Here is a 19063-nt window from a genome sequence, read left to right as displayed (position 1 = left end):
TCCAATTGATGACGCACGTTTGGTTATCATTTGCGCGCATTGCTCGTTGTTTCCTCATAATTCTAATTAATGACACACGTTTGCTTATCATTTGCGCGCATTGCTCATTGCTTCTTCATATTTCCAATTGATGGCGCATGTTTGCTTATCATTTGCCCGCATTGCTCATTGTTTCCTCATAATTCAAATTGATGACGCATGTTTGATTATCATTTGCGCGCATTGCTCGTTGTTTCCTCATAATTCGTTAAAGTAATGACGCATGTTTGCTTATCATTTGCACCCATTGCTCATTGTTCCCTCATAATTCCAATTGATGACGCACTTTTGATTATCATTTGCGCGCATTGCTCGTTGTTTCCTTATAATTCGATAAAGTAATGACGCACGCTTGGTTATCATTTGCACCCATTGCTCATTGTTCCCTCATAATTCCAATTGATGACGCATGTTTGCTTATCATTTGCGCGCATTGCTTGTTGTTTCCTCATAATTCTAATTAATGACACACGTTTGCTTATCATTTGCGCGCATTGCTCATTGTTTCCTCATAATTCCAATTGATGACGCACGTTTGGTTATCATTTGCGCCCATTGCTCCCTATAATTCGACTAATTAATGACACACGTTTGCTTATCATTTGCGCGCATTGCTCATTGTTTCCTCATAATTCCAATTGATGACGCATGTTTGCTTATCATTTGCGCGCATTGCTCGTTGTTTATTCATAATTCTAATTAATGACACACGTTTGCTTATCATTTGCGCGCATTGCTCATTGTTCCTTAAAATTCCAATTGATGACGCACGTTTGGTTATCATTTGCGCGCATTGCTCATTGTTTCCTCATAATTCCAATTGATGACGCACTTTTGATTATCATTTGCGCGCATTGCTCGTTGTTTCCTTATAATTCGATAAAGTAATGACGCACGTTTGGTTATCATTTGCACCCATTGCTCATTGTTCCCTCATAATTCCAATTGATGACGCATGTTTGCTTATCAATTGCGCGCATTGCTCGTTGTTTCCTCATAAATCTTATTAATGACACACGTTTGCTTATCATTTGCGCGCATTGCTCATTGTTTCCTCGTAATTCCAATTGATGACGCATGTTTGCTTATCATTTGCGTGCATTGCTCGTTGTTTCCTCATAATTCTAATTAATGACACACGTTTGCTTATCATTTGCGCGCATATGCTCATTGTTCCCTCATAATTCCAATTGATGACGCATGTTTGCTTATCATTTTCGCGCATTGCTCGTTGTTTCCTCATAATTCGATAAAGTAATGACGCACGTTTGGTTATCATTTGCGCGCATTGCTCGTTGTTTCCTCATAATTCGACAAATTAATAAAGCACGTTTGGTTATCATTTGCGCCCATTGCTCATTGTTTCCTATAATTCGACTAATTCATGACGCACGTTTGGTTATCATTTGCGCGCATTGCTCACTGTTCCCTCATAATTCCAATTGATGACGCATGTTTGCTTATCATTAGCGCGCATTGCTCGTTGCTTCCTCATAATTCCAATTGACACGTTTGTTTATCATTTGCGCTCATTGTTTCCTCAAAATTCCAGTTGATGACACACGTTTGGTTATGATTTGTGCGCATTACTCATTGTTTTCTTATAATTTGATAAATTGATGACGCACTTTTGGTTATCATTTGCGCGCATTGCTCATTGTTTCCTCATAATTCTAATTAATGACACACGTTTGCTTATCATTTGCGCGCATATGCTCATTGTTCCCTCATAATTCCAATTGATGACGCACTTTTGGTTATCATTTGCGCGCATTGCTCATTGTTTCCTCATAATTCCAATTGATGACGCACTTTTGATTATCATTTGCGCGCATTGCTCGTTGTTTCCTCATAATTCTAATTAATGACGCATGTTTGCTTATCATTTTCGCGCATTGCTCGTTGTTTCCTCGTAATTCTAATTAATGACACACGTTTGCTTATCATTTGCGCGCATTGCTCATTGTTTCCTCATAATTCCAATTGATGACGCACTTTTGATTATCATTTGCGCGCATTGCTCGTTGTTTCTTCATAATTCGATAAAGTAATGACGCACGTTTGGTTATCATTTGCACCCATTGCTCATTGTTTCTTCGTAATTCCAATTGATGACGCATGTTTGCTTATCATTTGCGTGCATTGCTCGTTGTTTCCTCATAATTCTAATTAATGACACACGTTTGCTTATCATTTGCGCGCATATGCTCATTGTTCCCTCATAATTCCAATTGATGACGCATGTTTGCTTATCATTTTCGCGCATTGCTCGTTGTTTCCTCATAATTCGATAAAGTAATGACGCACGTTTGGTTATCATTTGCGCGCATTGCTCGTTGTTTCCTCATAATTCGACATATTAATAAAGCACGTTTGGTTATCATTTGCGCGCATTGCTCACTGTTCCCTCATAATTCCAATTGATGACGCATGTTTGCTTATCATTAGCGCGCATTGCTCGTTGCTTCCTCATAATTCCAATTGACACGTTTGTTTATCATTTGCGCTCATTGTTTCCTCAAAATTCCAGTTGATGACACACGTTTGGTTATGATTTGTGCGCATTACTCATTGTTTTCTTATAATTTGATAAATTGATGACGCACTTTTGGTTATCATTTGCGCGCATTGCTCATTGTTTCCTCAGAATTCGATGAATTGATGACGCACGTTTGGTTATCATTTGCACGCATTACTCATTGTTTCCTCATAATTCGATTATTGATAACGCACGTTTTGTAATGCCTAGTGCACACTAGCAACATAACAACACAACGACATGGGCGCGCGCACTATGTTTATCCCGACATAACGACATGGACATAATGACATAAAAGAAAAAAACATGTTTTTTCTCTTATGTCCATGTCGTAATGTCAAAGATGAGAGTGCGCGCGCCCATGTCGATATGTTGCTAGTGTGCACTAGGCATTATCATTTGCGCGTATTGTTGGTACAGTAACATCGCCCCTACTGTACGTACCAAGTACGGTGCCACACTCACCTGAAGCCAACTCAATCTTAGAACATTCATCAATATAACTGGCTACAAATTTGTGTATTTGTTCTCATTTATTGTTCACTTGTACATAAAATGCTAACTTCTTATGGTAGCTGAATTGTATGGAATAAAATCCCTTTAGTATGTTCAATGGCTCATTCAATCTTTACAGTCAGTTCGATTTTTTAGAAGCTTTTCAAGCTAAGCAAAACAGAGCAAGGCGCTTTAAAATGAGCTGTAAAATCGGCGAATAGCACAAAGATATCATAAAGAGTGCTATAACAGAAAGTATGTAAACTCATAAAGCTGTTTAAAATGTTAACGTCTAGAGACTATGTTCAAATTCTAACAACATATAATAGTTACTATTTACAATATCAACAGCTTTGATTTACTAATGAACTAATGAAAACTTAAAAGGTGTGATTGGGGTTGCAAGAAATTCCAAGGTCATTTAGGACTCCTGAAAGCCAGATATCTTTCTGGTACCATGGCCGCAGGGTAGTTGCGGAGATCCATGGCTCAAGTCGTCTAGAACTCAGGGTTTATAGCAACCATAGTTCATTTCTAAGGTAACCTAGACCTAAACCAGCAGTGTAAGTGAATTGTTCAAAACCAGGGACCATTACTGCAGATGTTTCATTAGTTAGAGATGCTGCCCTCAGTGGTGGCAGCGAGAGTGCTGTTGGCTTCAGTAAGGGACTCTGCTGTTGCAGAATCATCCTCTACTAGCTCATCTACAGGGTGTTTCCGCCAGAAATCCTCAACCTTCAGGAAAATATCCACTGCCTCCTGAAATATGGGATGAATTCAATTGAGAATTCATTGTTTACATAGTGTTACAGGGAGCTACAGTAAAGATAGAATAAATCATTAGAGTTATCAAATCACACACTTTTTGTTTTATTTTTTTACTATCTAAAAAACAAACCCTGTATCTAAAAGACCATGTTCAGATTTTCTACAGGTAACAATTATTTCTTCATGCTTATCATTAAAGGTAGGATCTGAAATATTGGAAGTGTTCAGGACTTTAGAGTGAAGGTTATGTTACTCGATAATGGTACTGCACACGACACTAAACACTAAGCCAAGCCAACTTACATTTCTCATTTCCTTCTGGTACTGTCTGAGTTCCTGGACATCTGGGCGTTTCCTGGTCAGGTAGCCCCTGTATGCTGACTGGATGATGACTGAAGCCTCTTCGTCACTCAGCAATAGAGACATAGGGAGGGGTGGCCTAGGGCTGCAATGGGACAGTACATATCAGCAATAGAGACATAGGGAGGGGTGGCCTAGGGCTGCAATGGGACAGTACATATCAGCAATAGAGACATAGGGAGGGGTGGCCTAGGGCTTCAATAGAACAGTATATATCAGCAAAAGAGACAGGGGGGGTGGTGGCCTAGGGCTGCAATGGAACAGTATATATCAGCAATAGAGACAGGGGGGGTGGCCTAGGGCTGCAATGGGACAGTACACATCAGCAAAGGCTGTTTTCACAAAAAATGCCACAGACTTGCAGGCCCTAACTGGTCTAAAATGGTGTACGAAGTGGACTTTACAGACTAAGCTTAGAAAATGCTGCCAGAGAGCTACTTTCGCAGAGTATTGGATTCAAATTCCCCTTTGTCTGCATTTTTTTATCAGCTGTGGTCCACCAGCCTGTGCCATTTAGGATACCTGTGCAACATCTTGAAAATGGTTTATAGAGACAGAGGCACTTTTAATAATTTCCACATACTTTTCCTCAAGGATTCTCTGCACAAATGGTATCTGCTCCAGGGTCATCTCTTGTCTTGTGTCATACCTAGGGTTATTTCTAGAAAATAATCAAAAATATAAATGCTTATATTAGCAAAATAGGGGAGCTGGCAGTTATTATACATATAACAAACAATAGTACTAAAAGTTTGGATTATTAAATGGCACATTGATTTTAAAAGGGAGGTTCTACACTATTTCTATAAGCATGGGTTTTGATGTGATGAGGTTGTGCAGCACAAGGAAATTATTCATACCTATATAAATACTCAGTGATAAAGTCACAAGCATTGAACTTTGTTCTTCTTCTCTGAAAAAAAAAAATATAACAGAAAGTTGAGAATAAGCTCTAAGTCAAGCTGATTTTTACTAAAAGCACTCTACATACAGCAACCTAAGAAGATGTAGAATTCATTATTTATTCTTAGCTCTGAAGCTCTACAGAAACGGTTGCTTTTGTGACTATTGTACAAAGTACACAGTAGGACCCTACTTCCTGTAAGTGTTCCACTTTGAATTAGTCCAAACCCCTCTCCCTCTTACCTGCAAAAAATTAAATAAGCTTCCCCTCCAAATAAGCGCCCTTTCCCCATATTTATCAGCCACAAGTAATCCAATAATACTGAACTATTTCCTGGAGTTGTTTTAGTTTTAGGGTTAACAGTAGCTTGAGCCTGGGGGGTTCTTCCTATGTCGACCTGATAGGGATGCTTGTCTTATTTTTTAGGGGTCAAAATTGGGCCTCAGGTATTTTTTTACGGGGTATCCGAGAAAAAAAAAATAGGCTTTTCTCCTAGAATTGGTATTTTTCAGGGCCTCTAGGGTATTTTTTAGGGTAGCAATTTTTGGTGTACAGGTATTTTTTAGGGGAATTTTTTAAATTTGCCCGACAAGCATCCCATATCACGTTTACCCTGAAGAACCCCCCCCACCCCACCCCCCCCGGGAGCTTGAGTTTTAAAATTCAATACTTGAAATAAAGAGATATAACAATTACTCTTATAAATTTGAAGTATATATTTTGAAATACAGTAGCACGCTTCAAATATATGTGGCTGCTTTGAATTAGCATCCCCCCTCATAACTCTAAAAAAATGGGCAACAGGGACTAAAATGGGCATTCACAGTAATTAAAAGCACACATTATTAATTACTGATTAAAACTTGTACAATACCTCAAAAACCTTGTTCTCTTTTGCAGCCCCAAGCATTTTCTCAAGTCCAGGTAGAAGCGTAGGGAAAATATAGGCTCCCAAGTATTCTCTAGGGCTACCTAGAGAGAAAACATATTTTTGATATTAGCTTGATCATTTACTACATACAGTAAATACTGTATAATATAGCCAGTGATAATAGGTGTACCCACAAAAAAAGGGGGAATCAAGAAAATATCATTCATCGCTTACAGTAAAACGCACTAAAAGAAGAACCTTTCCATCCCCTCCCAATTGGGCGGGGGGGGGGGACTGTCTAATGTATATTTAAAAGAGTACCTCCCCGGTGCCTTTCATGCTTTCATGTTTATCAATGCTGCTCTGAACTTAGATCAAAATATCATACACAACTGAGAAATGTCCATAACATGTCGTGACACATAATATTAAACTGTAACTCTTACATTCTTTGGGGTTTGGAAGGGGAGTTGCTTCCTTAACAACGGGCGGTTTCTTGTCCAGCAAAACGTAACCGTAGGCTGCCGGGTGTGTTGTGGATGCATCGAAGTCTGGTAAAAACGACGAGCGAGTCGAGAAACCATCGTCGCCATCCATCACAGCATCACCGGAGGAATCAGTCAACTTGTGGCCATAACGGCCGACGAAGACAGGCGAGCTTTTCGCTGCGTTATAGTTCTCTTCTCGGGTTATTTCGTCGTCAAAATCGTCTCTTTTGCTAACATAACGCTGTGCATTAAGTTCCAGCATCTCACTGAATATTGAAGAAGAAGGGCTACATGCTGGGACGTACATATTTGACGAGTTTTTAGCGTAAAAACGTATGTGTTTATGATAGCTCAAGCGTCCGCCATTTTGTGTTGTCGTCATTGGTAACGAAAGAGAGACGACCTAGTATACCACAGGTATCCCATTAGCTCGAATTTTCTTTGGGTATTTAGAATTTTCAGGTCTAGGCAAAAAAAAAACATCACCTAAAACATTATATTTACGTGATAATTTCGAGACTTGTAAATTGCACGAAAACCCTATTGAGCAAATATATCTTATCGCCTTTTGGAATGTACACTTATGTTGTTTTTACATTAAGAGACCACAGGAATCCCATGTTCACAGTGTGTGGTCACCCTATGTTGTTACTCTTAGCTTGTATGAAAAATATTGAGTTAATTAAAATGAGCTGTTCTTTCTACTATGAAAAAGAAATCTTCAGAATATTTGCAGTTGATTGTTTGTGTCTTCAATGTAGTCTGGCTGAAATTCCAAGCTATTTGGGGAAACTCAACAACATAGCTTGCAAACTACTCGCCCTAATAGCTTAAGATTTCATAAACCATGTGCATGATGTGGTGAAGGGGGAAAAAGACTTAGAAGCTCTTCCTTTTTTCCTTCTTTCAAGGTGCACACATCTTCCTTTTTACCCAGCCCCTTGCACCTGATATACTGGCTATTTTCAACTAGTTTGCTTGCTGCTTCATGTCCCTGGCTTTTGCTTATTAATTTATTGAACAAATTAAAACAATGCAAGTAGGAAAATTGCAAATACATGTGCGATAGCAGCAAACACTGGGGCACCACCTCTCTTAGCAGGGTTGAAGTGTATATTTTCCCAGGGAAACACATAAAAAAAAAACAGTAGCTATTTTCCTTTACAAGCAAGTGAGCTTTAGAAAACTATGCAGCACTTTAGATCTCTAGTTTTCTAAATTAGTAATTCAGTAATTCAGTTGTATGCTGCAAGTGGTTAAAATAAACACATCTATCTATCAAACTTTAAACTTTAAATATAATAATTGCCCCTCGCAAGCTGATCTGGCAATGGGTGGTTTGTGACAAGGTCCCAGTAAGGACGAAGACACATAAAGCAATCACAACTTCAAAGAATGGTAAGTATATTCATTTAACACAATCATTTACAAAAAAGAAGTCTCCAAGTCCTGCTATTTCACCATCATAGAGTGGGTATATGAAAAAGTCCTTGAAATCTTCCCAAAGCACACCAGAGCACAACACATGGCAAACAGCAGGTTACACAGGACCTCAATGGTACTTCCTCATTCTTGCATGATCTGTGAAGTGAGAAGGTTCAAATGATGAGAGCAAGCCATGCCCAGGGGTGGGGGTGAGGGGTACTCAAATAAAAACAGATAGGGATGATCGCCACCAAAATTGATTTTAAACACCCCCTTAAGATTAGCAATTGGTTGAATTTTTTTACCCTAAGAGATAACAGAATCGAAAAAAAAATGTTAAACACCCCCTTAGGAATAGCAGTTGGTCAAATTTTTTACCCTTAGAGATAGGAAAATTGGGAAGATCCTTCATCACCCCCTAAGGGATAGCAGTTGGTCGAAATATACCCTCAAAGATGTGACGATCACCCTTGTCTACTCTTCTGGAGAGTCCACCCCCCCCCCCCCCCCCCCCCCCCCCCCCCTTGGGAACCCATGCTACATATACCCCAATGTTATATTTATAAGATTAGAAGACCATGAACAACATCTGTAAATATGTTCAAGAATGAGTCCCCGCAATTAATCGGATTTGGCAAAAACAAGAACGCCATCCAAGCTAAGATGACCGTGTAAAGTACTTGACGTCTAACAGTTCAACACATTAATTAGAGCAGACACTAACCTTTGAGATGATTGTATTCAATAGCGTAGTTAAGAGCAGCAGCAACGAAGACAGCGTGCCAGAATGGTGTCATACGTGCATTCTTGCAAGTAACGTACTTGGCCCGGTAGCTGTTCCATACACGACTCATTCCTCGCCACATATTCTCCAAGGAAGCGTTACGGACCACGTAATCACCGGCATTCTTCAACTTCGTTTCTCCAAAACTCGTCATCTTTACCTCTTGGAGTTTGCTCCTTTCTCAGAATGCGTCTAAATGCTGTAAAATCTTGTCAAAGTTCGCCGGTTTTGTTGGAAAGCCAGCGGACGAAACAAGATGGCGGTAGGAGGAGGAATCATGGGATAGCTTACCCACAAGTCCATACGGGCTTTTTTTTGTCTTCGACACCGCTGTGCAAATCACAGGCTCAGACTTCTAAAATCACTTAAAATGTTTTGGAGTATTGCGGCAATATTTCTAGGGTTCATTTTGCTATTAATTTTGTATCTGAGGACCGGTAAGAAAAATAGGGTGTGCGTTTTAGTGCTTGGAGATGTTGGACGGAGTCCTCGCATGCAAAATCATGCGCTATCGTGCGCTATGGCTGGTTATGCTGTCGACTTAGTTGGTTTTGGAGGTAAAGTCTAGGATTCACTGTTAAAGGTGGAAATAAATTTTATTTCGTGGGTAATTTTAGCAATATTTGTCTTATTTCTGTTTGGTTAGTGAGTTTCGGTTGATCTGTATAATGTTTTTTCCTATTTAGGGTCGAGTCCACTAAAGGAAATTCTCAAGCATGACAAAATTAAATTGATTAGGATTGGGGACTTCCCAGGTTTCTTAACATGTGAGTATCTGTACTTTTGCAATCTCAGTCTTGTATCATTATCTCATCATCATCATCATCATCATCATCATCATCATCATCATCATCATCATCATCATCATCATCATCAAAATAGTAATCATTATCAGCAACAGTATTATCATCATCATCATCATCATCAAAATAGTAATCATTATCAGCAACAGTATTATCATCATCATCACAATCATCACCATCATTATCATCATCATCATCATTACTGTCAGCAATACCCTAGTTATAAAGATGCCACAAAGAGCATTCCTTAGAGGTGCATTCCCCTACATCTCTTTCACCAGCCAGAAAATAGATAAGTTAGAATTATGTCAAAAAGTGTTTCCTACTACAGAGACACCCTGTTTGGTGCACATTTCTTAGGTATTTCTTTCTGTGCAAGTCAGAAAGTCAAATGTAACAAAAAATAATTATCTCCCTTTATCACTGAGCAAACCCTCCTCCCCTTCAGTGAAAGCTAGATATCTTCCCCTGTACTGCCATCATAATTGGGGCAGACTACTTTGAGCAAATATTTCATGTCCTCTTACTTATTCAAGATTTCTAGGGTAAAGATGACCCTTTGACACATTATACCCTACATTATAATAGCCGTATAATAGCAGGCCTCAAATTATTGGGGGGGGGGGCACAACAGAAAGACAGAAAACAATGGGGGGCACAGCCGCACCCTTACTGGTCATTTCATTATAATTTGTGAAAATATTGGGGGGGAGGGGGCACATGCCCTCAGTGCCATGGCCCTGACTTCTTTATCTATCTTTTTTTCAGATCTGCCTAGACTTCTCTACTATGCTGTAAAGGCTGTTTTTCAGTCTGTTCAGCTGTTTGTGATACTTTTTAGTTCAGCAATAAACTGCTCTCACATCCTTGTTCAGGTACAGTTATAGTTACTGTGACTTCTGTGGGTAAAGTATTTTGCATGCCAGAGGCTATTTAAATGAGAGGTGAAAATAAAGATAGTTTGATATACACCTAATTCAATTAAGGTTGCACCCAAAAATAAATGTATCATAACCCGTAGTTGCTCATGGGTAACATATAAATGGCTGAATCCTGGTCTCTTCATGCCATGTGAACATTTAGAGGTACATAATTTAAGTTTAGTTTAGTTTATTGGCTTTGTCACACAAAAAACAATACTACGGTTTACAATAGGAAATAAACAAAATAAAGAAAATAAGAAACAATGTGACGGGAGAAGAAAACAGGGCGTAAGCCCCAATTGAAATTCTTTCCCAACAAATTACAAACAATAAGACTTCTAAAACGAAAATAAAAATTGAATTACATAAATTTAAGATCTATGAAATTATGGAGGTTGGTAAAAGGCAAGAATAACAAGAATACTAAAGCTTTTTAAACCTGAGCTTGTTTTAATTTATGCTTATTTTTCTTTTTATTTGATACCTATGAAGCACCAGGCCCATAGCCAGGATTTTGAGCGGGGTGGTTCATTTTCCCATTTCAGCGGACCAAATTTCCGGTATACCCCTCTCCTCGCCTTATTACATCAAGCAATCAACCTTGTATTAAAAATGTTATTAATAGGGTACTTTTTAACATATAGCGATAATAATAAAGATAATTATTATAAAAAAAGGTTTTTATAGCTATTTTAAAGACATATTGATGTGCACAGTATATCTCCAGCCAAACGTTATATATTTTTGTTTGCTCTGAGCGGACCTTCAAGCCGGGTGGGGGGGGGGGGGGGGGTTCGTTCGAATCTGAGCACTTCAGGTTACAACACATAGATTATCTGGGTGCAACCTTCTTTGGATATATAACTACCAGAAAGGACACTACATTATTACCCTGAAATAGATTATATGACAGGACCAGCTTACGAGATCGCTGATCTCTAGAGTGTGTTTGTATTCAGAATCCTCCAGCTATCCCATCATTAGCAGTCGCTTGGCTCGTTAGCTTGTTATGTAACTGCAAGCTGCTGATTGACTGGCACAACTTTGGTTATACCATCCTCGCACTAGGTGTAGGGACACCTGACCATCTCTTGGTTAGAATCGCTAAATGGTAAATAATTTTAAATACATTTCTTTTCTACTTGTTGCCTAAATTCTCAAATTGTTATGCGATAAAAAGTAGTGCTTTAAACCAGGTCTCCTGCTTTGATCATGATAGAGTAATCATTTTCAATTTAAACTGTTTTACTGATTCTTCTTGTCAGGTATGAGCAATGCTTCGGCAAAATGGCTTCTGGGAACTTTTGTGTCACAGAAGCCATGAGGGAGGACCTCCAGAACAACTGGTGTATAACGTATGTACTTCATCTAAGTTGCATAAAATGCTATTCACCCTCCCCTCCCTCTTTTAAGCCCCCCTCCCTCCCCCCTTTTTTTTAAGCCCCCATCCCTTCCACATCTTTTAAGCCTCCTCCCCCCATCCCCCTGCCCCCCACATGAATATTACTATCAGAGACTTCAGACTTTCAGTCCTTACCCGATTTGTTATTTCTTAATTGAAAACAGGGGCTAAATATACCTCCTTTGATATTTTTGACTGAGGGTTGAATATCAGAGCAAACGTTTGCATTTCCAATTTTAAGGCTACAGTATATTGAAACCCCCTAGATCTGCTTTTTAAAAAAACTGTGTTCTTAATTGTGACTTAATTGCTTAATTGCTTTGTAGTTCAAAATGCACTACAAAGTGAAGCTCATCCTCTACTTTTTCAAGACAAGATTGGCAACATCCATTTTGGCACCTATTCTCCACATAGGTTATGTGAGCATGTCTCCAGATATGGGACCTCTGACTTACAATCCTTGTCCAAGATGACAGGGTTCATAGGCAACGAAGGGACCCTGTCTTTTGCAAAAAGCAATCTGACCTGACCTAGACTAGATTTCAGACATCATCTGGAATCACTTAATTTGATTACCACATCCTTTACACTACTTAGCCCAACAAATAATGTCCTTCAAGACCTTTTACTTATTCAAAATGGGGATGGCTTTTTTTGGGTAAATGGCGACTTTTGTGAGAAAATCTGACTCTGTTTTTCTTTTAGAGCATCCACCCTTTATGATCGGCCTCCTGAAAGGTTCAAACCCACAGATGTAATGTCACAACACAAGGTGAGTAGATACAGTAAGTGGCTCTGTTTGGTGACTTCCTATAAAAGTCTCATAATACTTGTCCTAAGAATCATTTTGGGTGTGTAAAATGTGCCTATACCATTAACCCAGGCATCCCATAAGTTTGACGAGAGTACTGTAGCTGATATCAATACTGAAAAAATGTATCACTAGTATAAGATGCCTTATTTGTATCTTCTGGTGCCTTTTTTAGCTATTTATGAAGCTTTCTTCAGACTACCCTGTCTTTGGACAAACAAAAAGGTAAAACGAAATGTTTTGTTGTTATAACTATTACATCATAGGTTGAAATAAATTAATGCAAGGTTGAAATGGTACATTTAACACCTCTGTGAAAACAGAGTTCAGTAGTTTAGCTGTAATGTCAAAACGATAGGTTAATGCTTGCTATGTAACTGAAAGTTCTCTGTTTTCACACAATTTGACCTACAGTATGTGTCGATTTATTAATCACTGATCCCACCATGCCTACCAGACCATCTAGTTATTCTACAACTTGTCTTGTAGTTTTTCTAGTCATAGTGGTATAAAATAACAACGCAAACAATTGGTCAGTCACTCAGTCACCTACATGACCAATTAATCAATCAGCTTTCTATCAGCTATAAAGTAACTCAGTTTCTTTGTCAATTCAAGTCTTCTAGCCGAAGAATATTTTTTTTCTCTAAACTGCTCTGTTTTCAGAAGGCACAAGACTTAACATTTCAACTTTGTGTTGATTTATTTCCCTTAGTCTTCCAGAGTTTGCTGAGAAAGTAGTGGAAGAAGTATCTGCTATGACAGTCAAGACAAATAAAGGCAGCATCCATCAAAGGGAAGACAGACCTGCCCTCATTGTCAGTAGCACAAGCTGGACAGGTGAGGGTGATGGCCTTTTGTCCCTTTTTCAGGGGTAGATCTAGGGCCCCTCTATTTTCAGATATCTGGCTTTAGAAATAACATGTGTTTATAATTACCATAAGGTGATAATATGTAATTATGACCAAATAAGGCACAAGCCCATATAGCTAGTCAAGTCACAGGCATATCAGCGTCAGTTGGAGTCATGTTCTGTTACCTGCTGGACAGTTCACTGACTTGGTCATTTTTACCCACCCACCCTCCCAGGTCTGCTTTTCATGTTTATTGGCAGCTTTGTAATGTTTTACTCTATGTTCTGTTGTCAATAAACCTAATTACCCCAAACAATGCTAGTCTTTGGTCATTGTAAGGGTAATTAAATATAAGAAAATCCACAGAGAACTATAAATCTAGCCCCCTCCTTCCTTGAAACCCTTGCTTCGGCCCCCCTTATGTATTGGAACTTCTGGATCCACCCCAGTTTATTCTTTCCTTATCAGTCCTCTTTTGCACCTCTCTAAAAGACACATCCGTCCTTTCCCGTCCCAACCGCCTAATCCCCAACAATAGATAATCTACTATTCAGTAGAGCTGCAACTCTTACACTAACATATTGTGCTCTGTAAACTGCATGTGTGCTTCCAGACCTGTATACATGCTAAGAATGGACCATTCCTTTACTATTTTGTCCTATCTCCTGTACGTTGAATGTTGTGCAGGAAATAAATTTATCTTCTTTTCCAGAGGATGAAGACTTCTCTATTTTACTGGACGCTTTAGAAGGTAATTCACAGACCAACTAGTCTTTCTATCTACACCAAGTAGACTTTCTAATAGTCCTCTCTGAGAGTCCCAAAGCGAGTGGAAAAGTATAGTATTCCTAGATAATGTCTTATGAAGTGTTACAATCTTTTATCACATTTATATTGTTTTTGAAGGTTATGAGAGAAGTGTAGAAAAGGAGAAGGGCCTACCAAATTTACTTTGTGCTATAACAGGTGCGTAAAAAAGGTCTTGTTTACAGCTGGTTGCTGCACTGCCACTAATTTGATTGTTAACATCACCTTTTTATGTGTTTACTCCACAGGAAAGGGACAGCAAAAGGATTACTATAAGAAGCTTATTTCGGAGAAGAATCTTAAGCATGTGTCAATATGCACACCTTGGCTGGATCCTGAGGACTACCCCAAGTTACTAGGTGATGCCTCACAGACCATTGTCAACATCACTTTTCTTGTGTGTTTTTTTCTGGGTTAGGTATTCATTGTGCTATGTATCTAGGGTATAGACCCATCCTCTTTTTAAACCCCCAGGGTCATGAACCAGAAAGAAAAGATTGAGCTACAATAGCAAATTCACTGTGACAGACCAACAGCAAACAAACCAATGCCTTTATTGCCTCCCCCACCACCAGCAAACAACAACAAAACACACCATCCCCTCTATCACCCCCATTATTAACACTACCTACTATCATTAAAACAGCTACCAGCACAATCCATTCCAACTACTGTACCACTTCTACCACAAATACCATCCCCTACCATCATTACCCACTCTAACATCACTGCCACTACCACCAATACCATCAACCCAACCACTACCCTGGCCACCACTGCCAACAATACAAGCACTAAATCAACACCCCTACTATCACCATCGCCACCATCCCTACCACTACCAACATCACCACTAACACCACCAATACCATCTACATCACCACCACCTCTACCGCCAATACCATCACCGCTTTAACCACCAATACCTGAACCCACTCCCTTCCCACCTCTGCCATCACCACCACTCCTACCAACATTACCATCACTAAAATCACCACCATTACTAACTACCACCAACTACCACCAATACCATCAGCATCACTGCCACTCCTCCACCAGCACAAATACCATCTCCTATCACCATTACCCTCACTAATATGACTGCCACTTCCACCAATGCCATCACCCCGGCCATCACCAATACAGTCACCATATATTAGTACATCTACGATCACCATCACCACCACCACCAGCCCTACAACTACTAGAAGCATAACCATCAATACTAGCACCAATGTTATCACCCCGGCCACCACCAATACAGCCACCATATAATATCAACACACCTACGATCACCATGACCACCACCACCAGCCCTACAGCTACTTGTAGACCATCAATACTAGCACCAATGTTATCACCCCGGCCACCACCAATACAGCCACCATAATATTAACACATCTACGATCACCATGACCACCACCACCAGCCCTACAGCTACTAGAAGCATAACCATCAATACTAGCACCAATGCCATCACCCCGGCCACCACCAATACAGCCACCATAATATTAACACATCTACGATCACCATGACCACCACCACCAGCCCTACAGCTACTAGTAGACCATCAATACTAACACCAATGTTATCACCCCGGCCACCACCAATACAGCCACCATAATATTAACACATCTACGATCACCATGACCACCACCACCAGCCCTACAGCTACTTGTAGACCATCAATACTAGCACCAATGTCATCACCCCGGCCACCACCAATACAGCCACCATATAATATTAACACATCTACGATCACTATCACCACCACCAGCCCTACAGCGACTAGTAGACCATCAATACTAGCACCAATGTCATCACCCCCCCCCCCCCCCACCGGCCACCACCAATACAGTCACCATAATATTAACACACCTACGATCACCATGACCACCACCACCAGCCCTACAGCTACTAGTAGACCATCAATACTAGCACCAATGTTATCACCCCGGCCACCACCAATACAGCCACCATAATATCAACACATCTACGATCACCATGACCACCACCAGCCCTACAGCTACTAGTAGACCATCAATACTAACACCAATGTTATCACCCCGGCCACCACCAATACAGCCACCATAATATTAACACATCTACGATCACCATGACCACCACCACCAGCCCTACAGCTACTTGTAGACCATCAATACTAGCACCAATGTTATCACCCCGGCCACCACCAATACAGCCACCATTAACACACCTACGATCACTATCACCACCACCACCAGCCCTACAGCTACTAGTAGACCATCAATACTAGCACTGGCACCACTACTCTGGCCATCACCACCTACAATACAATCACCATATTAATGCCCATACTATCATCACCCCTATCACCAATACCATCACTGCTACCCCTACCAACATTACCACCAAAAACATCACCTTCACAGGCCCGTAGCCAGGATTTTGAGCGGGGTGGTTCGTTTTTCCATTTCAGAGGACCAAATTTCCAGTATACCCCTCTCCTTGCCTTACAACATTAGGCAATCAATACTCCAAATAAGTTCAATCTTGTATTTAAAATGTTATTAATAGGTTGCCTTTTAACATATAACGAAAATAATAAAGATAATTATTTTAAAAAGATTTTTATAGTCATTTTAAAGACATATTAGTGTGCACGGTATATCCAGCCAACGTTTTTTTTTGTTAAGTCTGAGCGGACCTTCAAGCCGGGTGGGGAGGGGGGGTTCGTCCGAACCCCCCCTGGCTACGGGCCTGCTTTACTAACACAACCACCACTCTATCACAATCATAACACCTACCACACCACCAAGATTTGTTGTGTTGTGATAAGAGATTGATTTGATTTGTTTGATTTGTTGTGATAAAAAGTAACAAGACAATCGTTTGGTTTAAAAGGCTCTGCAGATTTCGGTGTCTGTCTACACAAGTCCTCATCTGGTCTGGATCTTCCTATGAAAGTCGTCGACATGTTTGGAAGTGGTCTCCCAGTTTGTGCAATTCATTTCAACTGGTAAATTCAGTTTTCAACATTTTTGTACAATTCATTTCAACTGGTAAATTTAGTTGTCGACGTGATTTTGCAATTCATTTAAACTGGTAAATTTTTGTTGTCGACGTGTTTGTGCAATTCATCTCAACTGGTAAATTTAGTTGTAAACTAGCAAATTTGGTTGTCGACCTGTTTGTACAATTCATTTCAACGGGTAAATTTAGATGTTGACATGTTTGTGCAATTCATTTCACCTGGTAAATTTGGGCATCAATGAGATTGAGATTACTCCGGACACATAACCACATAATTCTGAACATTTATTAATGATGACATACATATGTCATGCAGGAGAACAGTAATAACTTTATGTCTGTGTCTTTTGTAACAACTTTCTTTTTTATCAGCTTACATGAATTAGTCAAGCACAATGAAAATGGATTGGTATTTAAGGACAGCAAACAGCTCACACAACAGATAGAGGTAAATGCTGTGTTACACTCTTCAAAGTTTCCAGCTCAAGGTATCCAGGGTATCCAGGTATCCAGGGGGGGAGGTTCTTAGGGGGTTCGGAAAAACCACACTCCCATCCTGGACTGAAAGGTCATCCGCTCTTATGAAACACCATTGCGAGCTAGGACGAGCTACCTAAGATAAATTGGTACGCAAAATTGGTAAACGAACCCCCTCTCCCAGCGACAGGTCTGCGACTCATCAATTCAATGAGTTGATCAGTGTAATATTGGCCTCTAATGTATGTAACCTCTAACATTATTTAGAGGCTGCTGCTGTTGTTGTTGTTGTTGTTGTTGTTTAGTGTGCTTGTGTGGAGGGGGGGGGATAAAAAGAAATTACAAACCGCCAATACACGTATTGAATCATTGTTTAGCTATGTATCCCCAGGTCCAGGTTTTTCCCTCAATTCTCTCTTCTCGGGTATTCCGTACGATCAACTAAAGCCATACAATTATTTGTTGATTTGAGCCTAATTAACTATGATTTGAGATGATATTATTATTTACTACTGTAATCATTGAGCGGTCATCCCAACCCAGAAGCATAAGTGAATCACAAAACCTTGAGTATATCGTTTTTTTCCTTGGTATTTTAGGAATTACTTAAAAACTTTCCGGTCAAGAATACCAAGCTTCAGGAATTTCGACAAAACCTCAAGGAATTTCAGCAAATCAGATGGGAGGAAACTTGGAACCAAGTTGTTCTTCCGGTCATCCGTAGATAACACGAATTTAAGTAGATTTGTGCCCAGCACTTCACGGCCAAAGAAGCACAGGAAATCTAGAAAAATATTTATAAATCTCGAAACATACCATACGCTTATATTTTTTTTGCAACCTGGACTTTGCTATAGGAATAACCAATTCCAGTTGTTAGAAAAGAATACCAAGCTAAATCATCGAATAGTAAAAAAAAGGAAACAACAAATAGTTCTGTACTCTTCTTTCATTGTTCGATAATAAAAAAAAATGTAACTTGTTGTGAGTACAAGTCTTGTATTCGGGCAGTCATTCGGTCATGGGGAAGGGGGGCTTATTTGAAGGAGGGCGCTTATTCAATGCGGCAAGCTGAATGTGGGCGCTGAGCAAATGCATTAGCTGTATTATATTCCCAAATTTTTTTAGTTTTTTTTTTTTAAATTCCGAGTTGAAATTTTTTATTTTTTTTATTTCCAAGTTTAAATGTATTCCAATAATTAAATGAACGAAAATTGCATTTTATATGTTTATTTGTCAGCAAGGTAATTACCATATACTTTCTCATCATCGACACCTGTTTCTTATAGACTGTATATGTT

General features: G+C 39.6%; 2 protein-coding genes and 1 long non-coding RNA gene across 3 annotated transcripts; 1 reads left to right on the top strand and 2 right to left on the bottom strand.

Annotated features, from left to right (window-relative positions):
- Positions 1–3078: 3078 nt before the first annotated feature.
- Positions 3079–6865, bottom strand: LOC5508436 (IQ domain-containing protein K). The gene is made up of 6 exons (XM_032377199.2): positions 6423–6865; positions 5980–6077; positions 5062–5114; positions 4785–4862; positions 4145–4286; positions 3079–3832 (listed from the first exon to the last, which is right to left on the bottom strand). The coding sequence occupies exons 1-6, from the start codon at positions 6844–6846 to the stop codon at positions 3683–3685; spliced, it is 945 nt and encodes a 314-aa protein (XP_032233090.2). The 5' UTR covers positions 6847–6865; the 3' UTR covers positions 3079–3682.
- A 986-nt stretch (positions 6866–7851) lies between these two features.
- LOC116615528 lies at positions 7852–8955 on the bottom strand. The gene is made up of 2 exons (XR_004294978.2): positions 8614–8955; positions 7852–8045 (listed from the first exon to the last, which is right to left on the bottom strand). It is a non-coding gene; the product is annotated as an uncharacterized LOC116615528 (long non-coding RNA).
- Positions 8956–9010: 55 nt separating this feature from the next.
- LOC5508433 (chitobiosyldiphosphodolichol beta-mannosyltransferase) lies at positions 9011–18745 on the top strand. Its single transcript, XM_048719872.1, has 14 exons — positions 9011–9230; positions 9360–9440; positions 10245–10351; positions 11359–11510; positions 11665–11754; positions 12507–12573; positions 12788–12837; positions 13328–13452; positions 14179–14217; positions 14373–14432; positions 14522–14632; positions 17157–17271; positions 17658–17733; positions 18362–18745. The coding sequence occupies exons 1-14, from the start codon at positions 9044–9046 to the stop codon at positions 18488–18490; spliced, it is 1389 nt and encodes a 462-aa protein (XP_048575829.1). The 5' UTR covers positions 9011–9043; the 3' UTR covers positions 18491–18745.
- Positions 18746–19063: the final 318 nt, after the last annotated feature.

The sequence above is a fragment of the Nematostella vectensis genome, chromosome 12 (genome assembly GCF_932526225.1).
Source record: "Nematostella vectensis chromosome 12, jaNemVect1.1, whole genome shotgun sequence".
Lineage (NCBI taxonomy): Eukaryota > Metazoa > Cnidaria > Anthozoa > Actiniaria > Edwardsiidae > Nematostella > Nematostella vectensis.
Note: the sequence above shows the minus strand (reverse complement) of the source record. Positions and strands in the feature narration are given on the sequence as shown.